Source organism: Macrobrachium nipponense, chromosome 24, assembly GCF_015104395.2.
Source record: "Macrobrachium nipponense isolate FS-2020 chromosome 24, ASM1510439v2, whole genome shotgun sequence".
NCBI classification, from domain to species: domain Eukaryota; kingdom Metazoa; phylum Arthropoda; class Malacostraca; order Decapoda; family Palaemonidae; genus Macrobrachium; species Macrobrachium nipponense.
Window position 1 is genome coordinate 4,169,611 of NC_061091.1, and position 16,392 is coordinate 4,186,002.

The 16,392-nt window shown below is 38.2% G+C and overlaps 1 protein-coding gene across 1 annotated transcript; it reads left to right on the forward strand.

Moving 5' to 3' along the window:
* The first annotated feature begins 9,727 nt into the window (after nt 1–9,727).
* Nucleotides 9,728–16,135, forward strand: LOC135205740 (uncharacterized). Its single transcript, XM_064236833.1, has 3 exons — nt 9,728–9,788; nt 15,467–15,653; nt 15,859–16,135. The coding sequence occupies exons 1-3, from the start codon at nt 9,728–9,730 to the stop codon at nt 16,133–16,135; spliced, it is 525 nt and encodes a 174-aa protein (XP_064092903.1).
* Nucleotides 16,136–16,392: the final 257 nt, after the last annotated feature.

Consider the following 16,392-nt stretch of genomic DNA (forward strand, 5'->3'; position numbering starts at 1 on the left):
GTCCTTCTCTTTAAAAAAGCGTTCCTGCCGTTTCATTACCTGACCCCTTGACCTATTCCTGGGCAAATATCCAGAACCACGGGAGTCATGGACCCCCCCACCCCTAACACTACCCCCGTCCCACCCAAATTCACCCTACCTAAGCCAACCCCATCCCGCCCATCCTATATTACCCTCATTAAGCCAAGCCTCTCTCCCAGGCGATCTCACCGCATTCACATCTATACTCTCCTCCCCTGAACTCCGCCAAAAAGTTTCTAAAAAAGGCTGCTCTGTGAGCAAGAGCCCGTCCTGGCATAAGGCCACCTCAACCAAAACAACAGGAGGTTATAGGTTTGTGCAATCGGGTCTGCAGACGTACAAGCAGAATACCTCGAGAACGGTTGAACGGGACTGGATGACAAGTGAGGGATTTCACGACTTGTCGCCACGAAAACCATCTCGTTTTGAAGTGTTCTCTCCCGGATGGACGTTTGAGTTCTCTTCCTTGTGAATCCTCCTCATCTTCCTCCCCCCATAAGTCTCTCCTGCTCCTCTCCGCCCACATCCCATATTCCCTCTCCTACGAACAACGCCCTCCTCACCCGTCACCCACCTCTGACCTAATCTAACCCGACACCCACCCAGGCTGTCAGGAGAAGAAAGGTCACGCTAGGTATCGCCTTATCTGGCAATTCCCTCCCGCCTTTCGTCGCGACCTTTCGCTGCCAAGTTTCCCCTTCAACCTGCTGCTGCCTTTTGCAGGAGGGTCTTGGAGCTGATAGGGTTCTCTGGGCGATACCCTTCTTCTTTGGAGGCGATGGGAGGTTCCTCAGTTGTTACCTGAGGGAGTACCATTTAGTTATCTTCCTGACTAAACAAAATAAATTAAAAAAAATAAATAAAACAAGCAAAATATGCGTTCAGAAACTTCGGCGCAATCGAGTTTTCTGTGCAGCATATACTGCTATATGAAACTCTCAGCCACGACATGAGGAACTACCATTTAAACTCTCTGACTTAAAAAATAAATAAATAAAATAAAATAAAATAAGTAAAAAATGCGCTCAAGAAACTTCGGCGCAATCGAGTTTTCTGTACAGCATATACTGCTGTATGAAACTCTCAGCCACGGCCCATGGAACTCTCACCCACGGCCCTGGTTGTGGCCTGTGTTGTTGGCATCTATAGGTATAAGCCAAACGGGCGATTATGGCTAACTTTAACCTTGAATAAAATCAAAACTACTGAGGCTAGAGGGCTGCAATTTGGTATGCTTGATGATTGGAGGGTGGGTGATCGACAGGCCAATTTGCAGCCCTCTAGCCTCAGTAATTCTTAAGGTCTGAGGGCGGACATAAAAATTCCGGACAGACTAAAAATGGATCGTGACGAATCTCATTTTTGTTTAGAGCTCAGTTTCGTATTTTTCATTTATCGATTTATTTATCTGACAGCTCATAACAAGTGTGTCTATTTATGACGGAGAGACTTCCAGTTCTTCCTTCCAGACTAACTTTCCGGAATATCGAGAAACATAAATAAATTGAAGTGTGTTTATACGTAACAACAAACGCCTTTCTATGGCATTTTCATCAAAACAGCCTCCATTCTGAGCTACGATGAGTGCATAAACTAAATACATATATACATTAATTTTTAATCTCATAAACTTGCTACTGTTAACTAGTACGCCATGGGTATCAATATGGACGAAACACACGCTCACATACATACACCCATACACATACTCGTGTATATATATATATATATATATATATATATATATATATATATATATATATATTTAAGCATATATACATAGATACATAGTTAAATACAGACAAGTATGTTTGTGTGTGTGTATTTATTGTCGTGTATGCACAAGCGTGGTGTACCTACGTGTATATATAAATAAAATATGCATATATATGTAATATTAATACGGTATGTGTATGTAAATATATATATATATATATATATATTATATATATTATTATACATACACAGACAATGTGTATGTGTGTGTATGTGTGTATTTGTCGCGTAATCACAACCTTGTGTGTACCTGTGTGAGCGAGATCTCGCGACTGAAACCCTCAAAATAAAAAAAAAAAACAAAAAAAAAAGATAAAAATAGATAATAAAAAGCCAATAAAATGTTGACGCTATTCTTATCAGTTTACGTTGAGAAAACAACCGCTATTCTTAAAGCCGATATTGTCAGGGTTTTTTTTCTCTTTATTTTTTTCAGGGCACCGAACAAAGATCTCATTGGCTGGAGACGCTAAAGGAAAACAAAAGAATGAAGAGGAAAAAAAAAGACATTTTAAAAAGAATCTCATTCCGTTGCGGTTTCTGAGGAAAATGCGTACGAGAGAGAGAGAGAGAGAGAGAGAGAGAGAGAGAGAGAGAGAGAGAGAGAGAGAGAGAGATATAATTAAGCGAGAGAGAGAGAGAGAGAGGCATCACTGTTTTTAAAAAGTATCGGATAATTATTAGCAAAAATAATTGATAAATGAGAGACGAGAGAGAGGAGAGAAGAGAGATGAGAGAGAGAGAGAGAGAGAGAGGCATCACTGTTTTTAAAAAGTATCGGATAATTATTAGCAATAATGATAAAATGAGAGAGAGAGAGAGAGAGAGAGAGAGAGAGAGAGAGAGAGAGAGAGAGAGAGAGAGAGAGAGGCCTTTCCTAATATTTCAAGAGTAAAATACATCAACACAACTGGAAAATTGGGAAAGCTAATAATTTCTAGAGGAGCCAATTTGAAACGTTCCAAAATGATCAAATCTATGTACACACGCACACATTTATATACACAATTAGTCTTTTCCTAATAATGAAAAAAATTATGTAATTAGCCTCACATATTCACATTCGGAGCGCAGAAATAGACCTGATTATGTATGGAAATATCCGCCCACTACCTGACAGATTCGATTCAAATTTAATACTCCGGTCCAGTTCAATAGTATTTACATTTGATTTGATAAAAGAAATAAGAAAATCTGCCTTACACAAATAAAATAATAAAAAAACTGCCTTACAAAAATGAAATAATGAAAAGCTGCCTTCACAAATAAAATAAAATAAAAACTGCATACAAAAGAAAATAAAAAAAAACTGCCTTACAAAAATACAATGATAAAAAAACTGTCTTACAAAAGTTAATAGATAAACTGCCTTACAAAAATAAAATAATAAAGAAAACTGCCTTTTAAGTAAATAAAAAAAACTGCCTTACAAAAATAAAATAATAAAAAAACGCCCTTATAATAAAGTAAATAATAAAAATGCCTTATAAAAGTAAATAAAAAAACTGCCTTATAAAAGTAAATAAAAAACCTGCCTTATAAAAGTAAATAATAAAACTGCCTTACAAAAATAAAATAGTAAAAAACTGCCTTATAAAGGTAAATAAAAAAACTGCCTTACAAAAATAAAATAATAAAAAACTGCTTTAAGTAAAAAAACAAAAAAACTGCCTTCATAAATGGATAAACTGCTATAAAAGCAAATACTGCCTTAAAAATAAAATAATAAAATAACTGCCTTACAAAAATAAAATTCAAAAACTGCTTACAAAAGTAAATAAAAAACTGCCTTACAAAAATAAAATAATAAAAAAACTGCTTTATAAAAGTAAATAAAAAACTGCCTTACAAAAATAAAATGATAAAAAACTGCTTTATAAAAGCAAATAAAAAAACTGCCTTATAAAAGTAAATAAAAAGACTGCCTTACAAGAATATAATAATAATAATAAAAAAACTGCCCTGACGAAAGTTTGGACAAACGAACGAATTGGGGAAAGAGTTGAATTCTGCAGTAAAAAAAAAAAAAAAATAAAAGAATAAATAAAAAAACAGCGGACGTAAACTCATCGGAAATGACAAGTGCCAAACATGAGAAAAAACACGACGCCGTAATTTGTTAACAGAAAAATAAGGGGTTAAAAAAAAAACAATAAAAAAAAAGAATGGGTCACATATGATGATTTCCAATTTAAATTCGACTGAAGTGGAAAAAATAATAATAAAAAAAACTCGACAAATGAAAGACTGTATCTCGACTCTGGACAAATTTACGTTTCATTTTCGGCTGCCTTTGAATTTCGACATATGACTTATAGCCAGGGCAGCTGTTTTATCTGCTCCAGTTTCGAACCATATGCTAATTTGAAGGTAATAATGCGCGTGCACGAGAGCGCTCACTCGCAACATATTTAATCCGGAATATAGAGGAATATATTTATATGCTAAGAGTTTGAAGTTATCCAGGCAAAGTCAAACAGAATCTTATATCTAACATACACTACTGATACCAACCAAACAAACAACCGTGTATCCATATATATATATATATATATATATATATATATATATATATATATATATATATATATATATATAATATTACTATTACACATATGAAATCAGGAAGTATTTCCGAACTACACTTAAACGAATTCTCTCCGGAGAGAGAGAGAGAGAGAGAGAGAGAGAACAGAGAGAGAGAGAGAGAGAGAGAGAGAGAGAGAGAGCCCTTTCCAATATCTTAGCGATATGACACCGCGATCATTTTCCTGGAAACCGACCATGATTTCCAGGCAAAAGAAGAAGAGCAGAGGAGACAGAGAGAGAGAGAGAGAGAGAGAGAGAGAGAGAGAGAGAGAGAGAGAGAGAGAAGAAAGGTGAAGAGTAAGTGACTGAAGTAAAAAAAAATATAGTCCCCTGAATTCCAGACGTAGCTTCCAATTTGGGAGCCGTCTTCCGAAGGATACCACCAACCTCTTCCCCCCTCCCCCCTTCTTTTTCCCATCATTTCCAAAGGGGGAGGGAGGGAGGGAGGGAGGGGGAGCTTACGACTCTCTTTCTCCTCCCTCCCCTTTCACTGAGGCACTCTTTCCCCCTCCCAACTCTCGCAAACGGGGGTTCCAGCTCTCTTTCCTCCCATGCAGCTCCCCAGCCTTCCAGCCAGCGGGCTAGTGCCACATTCTTCACCCATCCCAAACAATGCTTTTATTGCAGGGGCATTGAAGGTCAGGACTTGTACCATCCCATTCGGTCCCATTCCTCTTCCTTCGAGGATCCTGGAAGGGGGGAAGGGGGTGTGTGGGCAAAATCGAGGACTTCCAGCCCCCAAGGTCTTCCCCCTATCCTCCACAATAAGGGGGGTGGCCTTCTGGTTACAATGGCGCTATTGTAGATGTGATGACACTGCTGTGAGTAGATGTGGAATGAGGACTTGTGATAACCCTTTCGTCCCCCTTCTCTACCGCTTCCGGTTTTGGGAGCGGGGATTTAGGGGGGTGTGAGGGGGGGGGGGGGGGAGGAAACACTGCAGCAGCCACTCTCTTCCTACAGGACGGAGGCACGAGGCGGTGTCTCCATCCAGCAAGGCTGGTCTGGTGGTCTCCCGGGAATGGCTGTTGGAGACCCGCGCGATATCCACCTTCTTCCTTTTCGGCAACAAATTTCTTTTGTAACGTTCAAATGTCGAACCAAAGAAGAAGAAGAAGAAGAAGAGGAGGAGGAGGAGGAGGAGGAGGAGGAGGTGACGTTAAATGGTTGCCATTCATTCTCTCCACCGGTTAGTTTGTTTGTTTGTACGGTGTTTTTACGTCGCATGGAACCAGTATGGTTATTCAGCAACGGGACCAACGGTTTTACGTGACTTCCGAACCACGTCGAGAGTGATGAACTTCTATCACCAGAAATACACATCTCTAACCCCTCAGCCCGAGAATCGAACCCGCGTCCACCGAGGTGGCAGGCCAAGACCAAACCGATCACGCCACTGAGGCGCTCTCCATCGGTTGGTGACGCCCACTTTCATTGTTAACGCTGTTATTGTCGCCTGCGTGATGATTAGTGTTGTTGTTGTTGTTTGAGATTAACCTAACCTCAAAATACTGATCCTGCGTCTCAGCTCGGTCGACTTGGTTACTCTATTTCTACTAGGTACTGCTTGAACGAATCAATTTTCTTGCGTTTCTTATCTTCTTCACACATCCACACAAGTTCATGACACGAAAATCATTTAGTTTTTTTACTGTTTATTCTGCCTGACAAGTTCAAGACGCTAAAATAATAAATTTTTGTTTACTGTTCATTCAGCCTGACAAGTTCAACACAAAAATAATAAATTTTTGTTTACTGTTTATTCTGCCTGACAAGTTCAACACACAAACATAATAAATTTTTTTTTACTGTTTATTCTGCCTGACACGTAAACACGCCAAGAAAATGGAATAAGCACATGAATCATCAAGGTCCAGTGATTGTAAAAACGCTAAAATTCTAATAAAAAAAAACTGATATTTGAAGATAGAGCAACAAGGTGCCAGCGGCGGCAATGGAAGTAAAAATGTGAATAGATAAAAGAATTTTAACTAATCGTGCTTCCTTGAACCCGCCCCCCTCTACCCCCACCCCCCTTACAAATCAAACCGAATAAAACCCAGTCCCTCAAAATGAGAATTTTTGTCTCTCTGGCGACACCATGAAGATGGGGGAATAGGAGGCAAGACCATCTCTCAAGAGAGAGAGAGAGAGAGAGAGAGAAAGAGAGAGAGAGACAGACAGACAGAGAGAGAGAGAGAGAGAGAGAAGAGAGAGGAGAGAGAGAGAGAGAGCAATGTGAGGTAATAAAAAAAGTTCTCTCTCTCTCTCTCTCTCTCTCTCTCTATCTCTCTCATGATTTGTGTTCCAGACTTAGATTTTATTAGAACAAATAAATCAATATGGATATAATAAAAGATTTTTCTCTCTTGAAAAAGAGAGAGAGAGAAAAGACCAATAAATTCCTGAACTTTCAGCCTTTCATACGGATTTTGAAGCTACGGGTAAATGACCACTTTCACGCACTGCATATGCTGACCCTGCTCGGCAACATAACGATGCCATAATATTTCTACTGAACTGGATATAGAATTCAGCCCAAAGGCCAAAGCAATGTGACCTATGAGGTCATTCAGCGCTGAAACGGAAATTGACAATAAGGGGGTTTGAAAGGTGTAACAGGAGGAAAACCTCAAAGTAGTTGCACTATGAATCAAGTGTTAGGAGAGGGTGGAAAGTAAGATGGAAGGTAGAGAAGATGGAAGGAGGTACAGTAAAAGGAACGAAAGGGGTTGCAGCTAGGGGCCGAAGGGACGCTGCAAAGAACCTCAAGTAATGATCAGAAATATGATCCCAATGAGACAATATATCTATGCTTCTTTTGATTCAAATGCCAACGGCATTGGGAATTTGATACCGTGTTATCATCAGTCAAAAACCCTGAAGAAAATGAGGGATATAAGTAGGAAAGAGAGAAAAAGACAACTTATGGTAAGAGGAGAGAACTGGTCACAAAATGATTTAATCCCTGCTAATCTCCGTGTGATCAATGAGGAGACCGGGATGAGGTAGCTTACCGGGTGTTACTGGTTGCCCCAAGGAGAGCAAAAATTCCGAGGACAGAGCCAGCGGAAGGTTTGTCCTTCAAAAAAAAAAAAAAATAAAATAAAAATAAAAAAAAAATAAAAAATAAAATAAAATAAATATGAAATAAAATATTAAAAGCCGATCTGATAGTCATTTTTTATCTAGGACGATGGATGGTATGGCAACCTAGCCACCTGTGGGGCAACCAAGTCCTTATGGGTGCGGTCCCAAGCCCGGATAAATAGGGAGGGTTGGTGTCAGGAAGGGCATCCGGCCTGTAAAAATCTGTGCCCAAAACCAAAATGGAATGAGCCGAAATATGGAAAGAGGTAATGCTAGGGCGTACTCCGTAAACGACGCACAGAGACATCGCCTAACTCTGTGGTAAGGCGAGGGCTACTGCATCAGGAGCGGGTGCAGCTAAAGAAGCGAGCTCACATTGGGTACAGAGTAATGTCAGCTAAATGTTGGGTGGGTGACATGGGATGAGGTAGAGAATTGGCTGACTTGATGAGAGAAAGAAAGTAGATGTTGTGTGTGTGCAAGAAACGCGGTGGAAAGGAAATAAACGCTAAAGAGTTGGGAGATGGATATAAGCTATATTATAGTGGAGCAAATAAACAAGGTAGAAATGGAGTTGGCATAGTACTGTCTAGTGAACTAAAGAACTCGGTAATAGAAGTGCATAGAAAGAATGACCGTATCATCAGATTGAAGATATGTTATGGAGGAGAGATTCTGAATATTATAAGCGCATATGCACCACAAGTTGGTTGCACAGAAGAAGAGAAGGGAAATTTCTGGAGAGACATGGATGGAATAATGCAAGAACTGGAAGAGCATGAGAGGGTGATAGTTGGGGCAGATTTGAATGGCCATGTCGGAAGTGAAAATGAGGCGATTGGGCGGGTGCATGGGGGCCATGGAATTGGGGAGAGAAACCCAGAAGGAGAGAGTGTAGTGGACTTTGCTGTGTCATTCGACATGGCAATAGTAAACACATTTTTTGAGAAGAAAAGGGAACACCTAATAACATATAGGAGTGGGGGAAGATTCTCCCAGATAGACTATTTCTTGTATAAAAGGTATAAATCTGGTGGAGGTCAAGACTGCAAAGTTATTCCAGGCGACCATGTAGCCCCCCAACACAGGTGGGCTTGCTATGTATGGACCTTGAAGTTGAAAAGGGTGGAAAGAAAAACAAGCTAAAGGGATAAGGAAAATTAAATGGTACGAATTACAGAAGGAAGGGGATAAGAAGAGAGAGTTTAAGAGGAGGGTTTGGAGGATATGATATAGGATTGAAGATGTCAAGATGGTGGGCACGAAATGCTAGCAGTAATAAGAAGGCATGGAAAGGAGCTCTAGGAGAGACATCTGGTCATCATGGGAGGGAAGAAAAGGATGAGTTGGTGGTGGGATGAAGACATTGAGAAAGTAGTAAAAGATAAGAAGGAGGCAAAGAAAAGATGGGAAGAGTCACAGTCAGTGGAAGACAGAAATAGTAGAGAGAAAAACAAGGTGGTGAAAAAGGTGGTAGCCCAAGCTAAAGCAAAGTCGTATGATGATGTGTATAATGAGCTGGGGACAAAGGAAGGATTAAAGAAGATGATGAAGCTATCAAAGGCTAGAAATAAGAGCACCAAAGATATAACACACATCAACAAATAAAGAATCAAGAGGGGTGTGGAGTGCTTAGAAAGGAGGAAGACATTGTGAAGAGATGGAAAGAAATATTTCGAAACAGTTGTTAAATGAAGAAAATAATAGACTAATAAGAGAGGATGGGCAAGTGAACATTGGCATGGTAATGAGTTTTCTAGGCAAGAGGTACTATGCACTGAAGAAGATGAAGAATGGGAAGGCAACCGGACCAGACATGATCCCGTTGGTGGAGGCATGGAAAGCATTAGGAGATGAGGAGTGGATATACTGTACGATCTTATGATAAAGATACCTTGAACAGGAACAAAAGATACCAAATGAGTGGCGTGGGAGTATATTGATCCCATTTTTAACAGGGAAAGGCGAATGTCCAAGAGTGTGGTAATTATAAGGGGCATTAAATTGATGTCCCACACTTTGAAGATACTGGAAAAAGGATGATAGATGCTAGACTGAGAGAAGAAGTACAAATAGGTAAAGAGCAGATGGGATTTATGAAGGGAAGGGGAACAACAGATGGTATATTTGTCTGAGGCAAATAATGGGAAATTCGGGGAAAGACAAAGGGACCTACATATGGTATTCATTGACTTGAAAAGGCTTATGAGAGTCCCGAGACAAGAGGTAGGTGGAGGCCGTGTGGGAGAAGATGGTGCCAGAGAAGTATGTGCTGATTGATACAAGAGATGTACCAGAATGTATTTACCAGAGTGAGGAGCAGTGTTGGGGAGACAGAAGGTTTTGAGGTGAGAGTAGGATTACACCAGGGGTCGGCTCTGAGCCCATTTATCTTTAACATAGTGATGGATGTTATAATAGAGGAAGTAAGGGAGACAGTACATGGAACATATTGTATGTCGGATGATATTGTTCTGTGTGCAGAGAGCAGGGAAGATCTGGAAGTGAAATTGGAAAGATGGAGACAAGTACTGGAGGACAGAGGAATGAGAATAAGTAGATCCAAGACAGAATATATGTGACCACCACCTGAGGGGGATGATAGAGAAAGTATTCAGCTTGGTGGAGAGCAAATAAGGAGAGTTGATAAGTTTAAGTATTTGGGATCTTTTGTTAACGCTGGAGGAAGTATGGAAGAAGAAGTAAAACATCGGGTACAGGCAGGCTGGAACAACTGGAGAGCGGCCTCGGGAGTTCTTTGTGACAAAAGAGTGCCGCTTAGGTTAAAAGGAAAATTTCACAAGACGGTGGTAAGAAACAGCAATGCTGTATGGTACGGAAACAGCAAGCATGAGAAAAGCAGAGCAGAAGAAGATGGATGTGGCAGAAATGAGAATGCTTAGGTGGATGTCTGGGGTAACAAGAGTGGATAGGATCAGAAATGACTACATAAGGGGTCAACTAAGGTGGTGGAAGTATCAAAGAGAAGTGCAGGAGGGGAGGCTGAGATGGTATGGACACCTGTTGAGGAGAGATGAGGACCACGCTGGAGACATACTATGGGAGTGGTAGGTTGCAAGGAAAGAAGAAAGAGAGGGAGACCAAGAAAGAGATGGAAGGACTGTGTGAGAGGAGATTTACATGAGAAGGGAATTGATGAGGCAGAAGCGCAAGATAGAAATAGATGGAAACGGCTCATCCGAAACGGCGACCCCATATAAAAATGGGAAAAAGCTGGGAAGAAGAAGAAGACGATGGATGGTATGGCAGGCATACAGAATCCAATTTTATTACAAGCAGACGAAACTTTTTTTTTAAGAAAGAGCAGAAAAGGGAAGGATATGAAACAGAATATAAAACAAAACGCCTCCGTAACTGACGGAACAGAACCACGAACAATTTCAAGTCGTCCCATAGAAACATTAAAGTCAGTTATATCATTTAGGACATCAGCGAGTGTATTGTCGTGATACGGACCTTAATGTGTTATCATCCACGTATGGCGTCTCATTCTAAGCGGACGAACCAACAAGAATACCAGCAGAATTCTAGCAAGGTTTCGTTGCAAGATGCAATCTAACTGATTGGTGTCTGGAGACTGGCGTTACAGTACCAGCGGTTATCGATGTCATGGTGTTACAGCCTCCATTATCAGGCGCAATACTGCTCAGCGCACAGTAGTACAAGAATCTCGAACGAGAACAGAGTTATTTATATCAAAATGAAACTTAGACTAAAAAAAACAATATTAAAATAAATAAAATATAAAAAAAGGACAAGTTCCTTGCCTAAAGGCATCACGTAACATGATATTTCTGGCTAATGATGTACGGAGCAAGATACGGACCCGTGGATTCGACCAAACCCAACCAATACGAGATCATACCTACAAGTTCGTTTCTTATCCATCTCTCTCTCTCTCTCTCTCTCTCTCTCTCTCTCTCTCTCTCTCTCTCTCTCTGTCTTTCTGCTCATATCTTTTTTCTCTCTCTCTCTCTCTCTCTCTCTCTCTCTCTCTCTCTATACTTTCTGTCATTTCAGATTTCTTTTTGTAGCAACTCTCTCTCTCTCTCTCTCTCTCTCTCTCTCTCTCTCTCTCTGTATACTTTCTGTCATTTCAGATTTCTTTTTGTAGCAACTCTCTCTCTCTCTCTCTCTCTCTCTCTCTCTCTCTCTCTCTCTCTCTCTCTCTCTCTCTCTCTCTCTGTATACTTTCTGTCATTTCAGATTTCTTTTTGTAGCAACTCTCTCTCTCTCTCTCTCTCTCTCTCTCTCTCTCTCTCTCTCTCTCTCTCTCTCTCTGTAATTTCAGATTTCAAATTGTAGCAAGTAACTCCTCTCTCTCTCTCTCTCTCTCTCTCTCTCATGAGACGTTCAAACTTTTTCACTCGCGTAGCGATTAACCCAATATTATTAGTCATCGACGCCACTACTAACACCAATGCGTAGAAATACTGAGCAGCACACCTGTACTTAATGCATTTCTTTCAGAGCGTCGTTATTTACTGTGAAAATTGCCGTAATCACTGACGTAAAAACGTAAAAGGACAGAAAGTACAAAATAGGACCTTATTCAAATGTGTAGATCCATATGAACATTAAATTCTACGAGAAAATATACTTTTCGTTTCGCCAAAATCCGTGACAGAGAAAGTGGCGGAAACGTGAACTCCTCCTACCCCAAACGTTCGTCTTTGTATGTGTATATATATATATATATATATATATATATATATATATATATATATATATATATACATATATACATATATAATATATGTATATATATGTATGTATATATATATATATATATATATATATATATATATATATATATACATATATAAAAGAGAGAGAGATTTGATACAATGAGGAATATGAAATGACAGAAAATATCCTACTTTCTATACGGAGAGAGAGAGAGAGAGAGAGAGAGGAGAGAGAGAGAGAGAGAGAGAGGAGGAGGCAAATGTCCTCAAATGGAACAATGGAAGACGAAAACTACGAGTCGACACCCGGGGGATATTCGAATATTGCTCTCATTTGTTCGAATGTCTCCAAGGGACCACGGCTTTCGCCTCACCCCTACTTATATATATATATATATATATATATATATATATATATATATATATATATATATATATATGTGGTGTGTGTGTGTGTGTGTGTGTGTGTGTGTGTGTGTGTGTGTGTGTGTAAGTGTTACATAAGCAGAATATATGGAATGTTATTCCATATATAAAAAACTAAAAACTATGATTGATTAAAACCAGTGACCCAAGAGGTAAACCAGATTGCTTGCAGGAATGCGATCAGACCAGATACGATAAAGTAGGCTAAGATGACGTGTTGTAATGAGTCAGTGTCTAGTTGCCGTCACTTGAGGTTATTCATTTGTTTTGTAAACTTTAGTCCAAGCTTCCTGCTTGAGACAAACACCGTGACCTATAGCTCAAGCGGTCTACGTGACTTGTAATCTATGTCATCTTTGTGTATGTTCGTATGTTCGAGCTACTGTCTGCTTCCTTTATGATTTGTAAACCAGATTGTAGAACAGAAGTGATCAAGCCATCATCATTAGACCTGTCCATTTTTATCTGAGCTTCATCATGTAGAATTCAATCAGCCATCATCATTGGCAGACCTGTACAATTTCATCTTGTAATCTCAGAATAATAGATGTATTTTTGTACTCCGTGTTTTCTACTAGAAACCTCACATCAGAAAGAAATTAAAGGAACTTAGAAATTATCATCATGAGTTTAAAACATCTCCGTCGTCATAACCAAAGAAGATACTGACTCCGTAAGTTATCATCAAACCCTAAGACACTCCAATGAGTATGGAAGTCATAACCAACCGACTTAGTATACAAAGGCAACAGCCCTAAAAGATATATATATATATATATATATATATATATATATATATATATATATATATATATATATATATATATATATTATATATATCGCAGAAGGCTGAATCATTACGCTGCGATGAAATTACTCGTATAAATGAAATTTCTCGTTGCGGTGGAATGACTTTATACAATGAAATTATTTTCCACGATGAAATCACTTGCTACAATGACATCACTGGCAAAAATGAAATCACTCCCTAGAATGCAATCACTCGCTATAATGGAAATACTCGCTATAATGAAAATACTTGCTACTGGTATTTACTTCTTACAACGAAATTAATTGTTCCAGAGGACATTATTTTTAAGATGAAATCACTTACTACAATGAAATTACTTGCTGCAATGAAATTGCTTGTTACAATGAAATTACTACAATGAATTACTCCCAAAATGGAAATTACTAGCTAAAATGGAATTCTTTCTACAAGGTAATTACTTATTACAATGTAATTACTGACTACAGTGAAATTACTTGCTACCATGAAATTACTCGCTACAATATGATTCCTCGCTACATTGTAATGCCTCGCTACAATGAAGTTACTCGCCACAGTGAAATCACTTGATACAGTGAAATTGATTGCCTCAACGAAATTACTGAAATTACTCACTACAATGAAATTACTTTATACGATGAAATTGCTTTCTACAATGAAATTACCTTTTGCAATTAAACTATCTGTCATACAGACAGAGAGAGAGAGAGAGAGAGAGAGAGAGAGAGAAAGTTTACTTATTAAAAAGAACAAGATGAAATGAGATAATAAACAAACTTTTTATACAAAAGAGAGAGAGAGAGAGAGAGAGAGAGAGAGAGAGAGCTATCGATTAGCGACATAAAACGCACTGCGTGACGCAAGAACCAACCTTCTTTGTTTTATTTTTTATTTTTTATCTTTTTTTTTTTTTACTACAAGCACATCTCCGTCCCCGCCGCTGTCGGCAACATTCAACGACGCTTTCATATTGTCTTCGTACATCTTCCATTCCTTCTTTTTTCTTCTCTCCGTGTTTTTCTTCTTTCTCTCTCTCTCTCTCTCCTCTCTCTCTCTCTCTCTCTCTCCTCTCCATCATCGCATGAATGGCTGCTGTATAAATATTGGCGCACAGTTCATGAGATGAGGTGTGAGGGAGGAGGGAGGGAAGGAGGAGGAGAGGGGAGAGGAGAGAGGAAGGGATGCGTGAATGGAGGTTATTTGGAGAAAGATGGGAGGTGGGACCCGGGGGGTAGGGGGAGTTGAAGACGGGAGTCTGAGTTTCTTTGGAATTTTTAAAATTCTATTTTTTATTACTATATATTATATATATATATATATATATATATTATATATATATATAGTATATATATATATATCCACTATCCTAGATAATTATGTTTTTGGCCGGTTAATTTATTAAAATATTTATTTATGTTAATTTTTTTCATTTACGTACCGATTTATGATGAAACATTTACCATTATGAATGCACCACATTTAAAAAAACAATACATAATAAAACAAATGTATTATATATATATATACATATACATATATATATACATATACATATATATATATATACATATGTGTATTATATATATATACACATAGTATATATATATATATATATATTTATTTATATTTATATATATATATATATATATATATATATATATATATATATATATATATATATATATATATACACGTGCGTGAAAAAATAATGTAAAAACATTATTTACAATATTCAAAATATCGCCACAAAAAAAAAAAAAAAATGCGAATTAAGACGTAAAATCTAAAAACATTTCCTCCAAATTCGTCTAAAATACAAGTTTACTTCTAAACCTATTAAGACAATTAAATCAAAGGGCCTGGCAAACTTTAAAAAAAGAAACACCACACGCGGAAACTTGAGTAAAAAAGAAAAAAAAAAGACGACTAAAGCAAAGATGAGTAAAAAAAAAAAAAACAAAAAACAAAGGCAAACTTCGTGACAGAAAAATAGAGAAAAAACTTCTCAAATCATCTGTTATTAATTGGAGTGAATTCTCCTGTGACCATTTTTATCTGGAAGAAGAAGAAGAAGAAGAAGAAGAAGAAGAAGAAGAAGAAGAAGAAGAAGAAAGTAAGAAGAAGCAGATGAGGCAAAAAAAAGAGACGAAGAGAAGAAGAAGAACGAAGAAGAAGAAGAAGAAGAAGAAGAAGAAAGAAGAAAGAAGAAGAAGAAGAAAGAAGAAGAAGAAGAAGAAGAAGAAGAAGAAGAAGTAAGTAAGGAAGAAGCAGATGAGGCAAAAAAAAGAGACGAAGAAGAAGAAGAAGAAGAAGAAGAAGAAGAAGAAGAAGAAAGAAGAAGAAGAAAGTAAGGAAGAAGCAGATGAGGCAAAAAAAAAGAGACGAAAAAGAAGAAGAAGAAATAGAAGAAGAAGAAGAAGAAAGTAAGGAAGAAGCAGATGAGGCAAAAAAAAAGAGACGAAAAAGAAGAAGAAGAAGAAAGAAGAAGAAGAAAGTAAGAAAGAAGCAGTTGAGGCAAAAGAAAGAGAAGAAGAAGAAAACGAAGAAAAAGGAAGAACAAGAAGAAGGTAAGGAAGAAGCAGATGAGGAAAAAGAAGGAGAAGAAGAAGAACAAGAAAACGAAGAAAACGAAGAAAAAGAAAACAAGAAGAAAGTAAGGAAGAAGCAGATGAGGCAAAAGAAAGAGAAGAAGAAGAAGAGAAAACGAAGAGAAAGAAGAACAAGAAGAAAGTAAGGAAGAAGCAGATGAGGCAAAAGAAGGAGAAGAAGAAGAAGAAAACGAAGAAAAGGAAGAACAAGAAGAAAGTAAGGAAAAAGCAAATGAGGCAAAAGAAGGAGAAGAAGAAGAAGAAGAAAACGAAGAAAAGGGAGAACAAGAAGGTAAGGAAGAAGCAGATGAGGCAAAAGAAGAAGAAGAAGAAGAAGAAGAAGAAGAAGAAGAAAGAAGAAGAAGAAAGTAAGGAAGAAGCAGATGAGGCAAAAGAAGAAGAA